This window comes from Patella vulgata, chromosome 3 (genome assembly GCF_932274485.2).
Source record: "Patella vulgata chromosome 3, xgPatVulg1.2, whole genome shotgun sequence".
NCBI lineage: Eukaryota > Metazoa > Mollusca > Gastropoda > Patellidae > Patella > Patella vulgata.
The window spans coordinates 82,490,497-82,494,210 of NC_065881.2; the positions used below are offsets into that span (position 1 = coordinate 82,490,497).

General features: G+C 37.7%; 1 protein-coding gene across 1 annotated transcript; it reads right to left on the reverse strand.

Annotated features, from left to right (window-relative positions):
• Nucleotides 1-374: 374 nt before the first annotated feature.
• On the reverse strand, nucleotides 375-2,975 carry LOC126816960 (uncharacterized). Its single transcript, XM_050543770.1, has one exon. It carries the CDS (start codon nucleotides 2,949-2,951, stop codon nucleotides 900-902), a length of 2,052 nt encoding a protein of 683 aa, XP_050399727.1. The 5' UTR covers nucleotides 2,952-2,975; the 3' UTR covers nucleotides 375-899.
• Nucleotides 2,976-3,714: the final 739 nt, after the last annotated feature.

A 3,714-nucleotide genomic window follows, 5' to 3' on the forward strand; every position in this document is an offset into this window, starting at 1 on the left:
GTATTTTTATGTATTCTTAGATGTATACCCTGCAGGTACAAATCATACATATCAAACAAGACAGACATATTATTTAACAATAACAAATTTTTATTGTGTATAAAATAAATAATTCATGTTTTTCGTGCGACTGTGTACTTTATACAATAGAAGATGAGATTGGCGAATAAACTTAATAAAGATCTACATCCCGAAATAGATATCATTTTTCCAGCAAATTGAACAATCATCTATAAATCAAAATTACAAAAATAAAAATCAATTATCTACAAATTTAAACTGTTTTCTACAAAATTTCCAGTTTTTTTTTAAAAAATTAGATTAATGTATTCAAAAATTTGGAATTATTAAAAAATCGTTTGATTTGAATCGTTTTGAAGGGCTCTAATGCATAACTGTTAGGTCATGATGATGATTATAATGATGATGATGATGATGAAGACCGAACTCACTTCCAAATGAGTTACATACTGCTGATGATACTGATGATACTGATGCTGATGATGATGAGAATGAAGATGGTGGTGGTGGCGATAACGACGATTAGGATCTTCAACGGAGACAACCGAACTCACTTCCAAATGAGTTACAGCATTATAAAATATCACAAACAAGTCGAAAGTTTTGCCATAAAATGTCATATTTTCCACTGTTTTCCATAGTCAGTCATATCACAAATCATGTCATTATCTATATTTTTGACATTGTCACCAATTGTCTCACATTCCACAAATATTTCCACATCGCGATCACAGTCGGAGTATTAATCAGTCTACAATCAAACTGGGCTGTCCGACAGCCGAAACGAAACGGATGTGTGGGGAGTATCCTTCGGAATATTAATAGTATGACAGGTTTGGTTTGTCCGGAATACCGAGAACGGAGTGTCGCTCGGACGATTAGTATTTGGGGGACCTGACAAGACGGAACGGGTCATACATAGGAGCATTGTCCACGTCCGGAGGGGCTGTCGGCACAGTAATGTTTGTAAACGTTAGACCCCGGTTCCCTATTTTAGGATCTGGTTGAGCAATTGTCGATACGCCAGTCAGTAGATTATTCCTACTATTTTCTAAACTTCTGGAACTTCTAAAGTCTAAAGTAAGCGAGGTAAAACCCGTGTAAAAGGGCAGTAAAATTAAGGTCCCTAACATGACTAAAATAAGGGCCGAACTGGGAGCGAAGATAATAATTAGTACAGCAGCGATTATGGCCAAAATGGCGTAACCCCACAAATGCTTAAAACTTGACACAAATGGATTTGATGCCTTAAAATCTTCTTCAACAGCTCTCTGTGGAACCCATTTCACCGAGGCACCGACATTGGCCTGAATGGCGCGAATTATTCGGACACAACCAACAAACGCTTCTGGTGTAAACTGTAAAATGGAAGCCACTGTCTCTATTATGACAAATTTAAAGTTTTTACGAGTTGTTGTTGCGAACTTGGGGAATATAAGCACTAGGAACATAACAATAATTATAGAGGCGTATCTATAGCGTAGATTAACTTGATAATGTAACAGGATATATAACAACAAAATAGGCTTCATAAACATTTGTCTTAATGCTGAATGAGCAACATATGAGGTCACAAAATCCAATTTCGACTTAGTCCGCAATTTTGTGGCTACGAATTTTTCTCCCTGAAGTTTGCTTTGTAGCCATCGCATCGGAACACCAACAGCGTTTTCCCAGAAATAGAAAGCTAAGAGAACTTCTCCTCGGTTCCACCGGCGCTCTCGAATGTTCCACGTCACATAATTATAAGATGGCGCCTCCAGAAGATACACACTACCAGCGTATAGGGGTTTCAGTAAAGACGCTTCAAACGTATCGTGACTCAAAACATCTATCGGTACGCGTTCGATTAAATTTCCTCTGTATCCGATAACATTGTCAATATATACACGATTCTTAATAAGACCTTTGCCGAAGAAAGAACTTTGTGAAAAATATGCCATTGTGGCGTTGGTCAGGGGCTCAAACAGAGATTGTCTCATCGATTCAAGATGCATAAACATCGTGTCGCTGCTGGTGCAATGGAGCTTTATAGCCGGTTGAATGATGCCACGATCCGGATAAGCTGCGGCTATTTCCATCAGGTCAAAAGTCCCGCCTTTCGGAACACCCGTGTCTCCGTCCAGAACCAACGTATAGTCAGTATGTCGTCCGTAAATTCTCTCGACGTCTTCGGAGTCGTAGAATAAAGGCTGTCCATACGGTCTAGCCGCTTTCCCGTAATACTCCGGATCGCAGTAGGAATAGGCTTCATCATCGCCGTCAAACAGGAGCATTAGATCTTGATACTGACCACATTTTCTCAAGACACGACTTGTTCGATGAATCACCATAAATTCTTTAGCGAAATTATCGCAAATAGTATCTAGATATTCCCGCACAAAAATACTTGATTCCACGTCATTGAATTTCTCCCAAACATGTTTTAGTCTCAGTGGTTCCACAGAACTGAAATCTCGACCCGAGTAAGATAATCCTTCACGAAATAACTGATCGTAAATCAATCCGCGGTAATTGTCTCGTGCTTCCAACTCGTATTTCTTCAGTTCTTCGTCATTCGTGGCCGAAACAAGCACCGCGCACGTATTTGCTGATAAATTATAAATAAAAGCTTCATACATTGTCTGTAAACATTCGTCAATGTCGTCTTTACTTAGAGCCAATAAATTATAGTTCAAACATAGAGACAGGTGATCAGATCGCGCTTTCTTACTTTGTCTTTGATCTCCGCCGACAATAAGAGTTACCACTGTCATAACGGGGAACTCTAAAACACTGCCCTGTAGAATTCCCAATACAATCACCACCAAAATACCTTGAACAACGTTCGTTTTACCCCAGTCCAGGTTCATAATGTTTAAAATAACAAAAACTAGAGCCAAGAAAATCCATATTGAAAAATATAGGAAGACTCGTCTAGTTTTGTTCATTCTGGGGCAGTGTTATTGTTAAATAAGCAATAATAAAAAAAAATTTTTTCACAGGTCTGTATTATTCACAGATTAAATAGTCTTAAAGATAATACATGTACGTGGTTTTAACACATTTAATGACAGCCAGTCACACACTATAAGATATGTTAAAATTGCAGAATCTTCTCTTTCCGGGTGGTTCGAATATAGTAAACTTTACGATAAACTTGTCCACATATTCAACACACGAAATGTTATAATTCATAGCACAGTCTCCAATCGAACTTTTGTGTTAATAGCATTCTAATTCTGGCGTTTTATGTAACAGTTTCCGATAAACGCGAATTATTTTTAATCCAAATAATTCCAAAGAATTAGAAAATAAAACCTCCGAATTAAAGAATTTGCACACTACGCGAAAAATTAAAACACAAAAATAACACGAAAATAAAAGTTATTTCGAGTGTGTATTAATTTTGGAGAGTATCGTAACGTATGTCTCCTCGTGTTATCACACAAATGGTTTTATCGTCGATTTGTATTTGACTGGTGATTTATACGGCGTTGTCATATATAGGTGTACAAACAACAATGTAATACAAGGGCGGGGTCTATTTTGTAATTCTCCATTTGTTTAACCGTGTTTAATTATTTCAACCCACATCAGCTGACATGCGGGTCTGTAACGTAGAGCATTGTAACAGTCAAACATGCAATGTATGTCGGTGATCTCCGGAACCTGACATCAAAATTCGTAAAGTGACGTCACTCATTCGGCAAT

Excerpts from the sequence above, each read along its gene's own strand:
- LOC126816960 (XM_050543770.1), bottom strand. The coding sequence starts at position 2,951 with ATGAACAAAACTAGACGAGTCTTCCTATATTTTTCAATATGGATTTTC.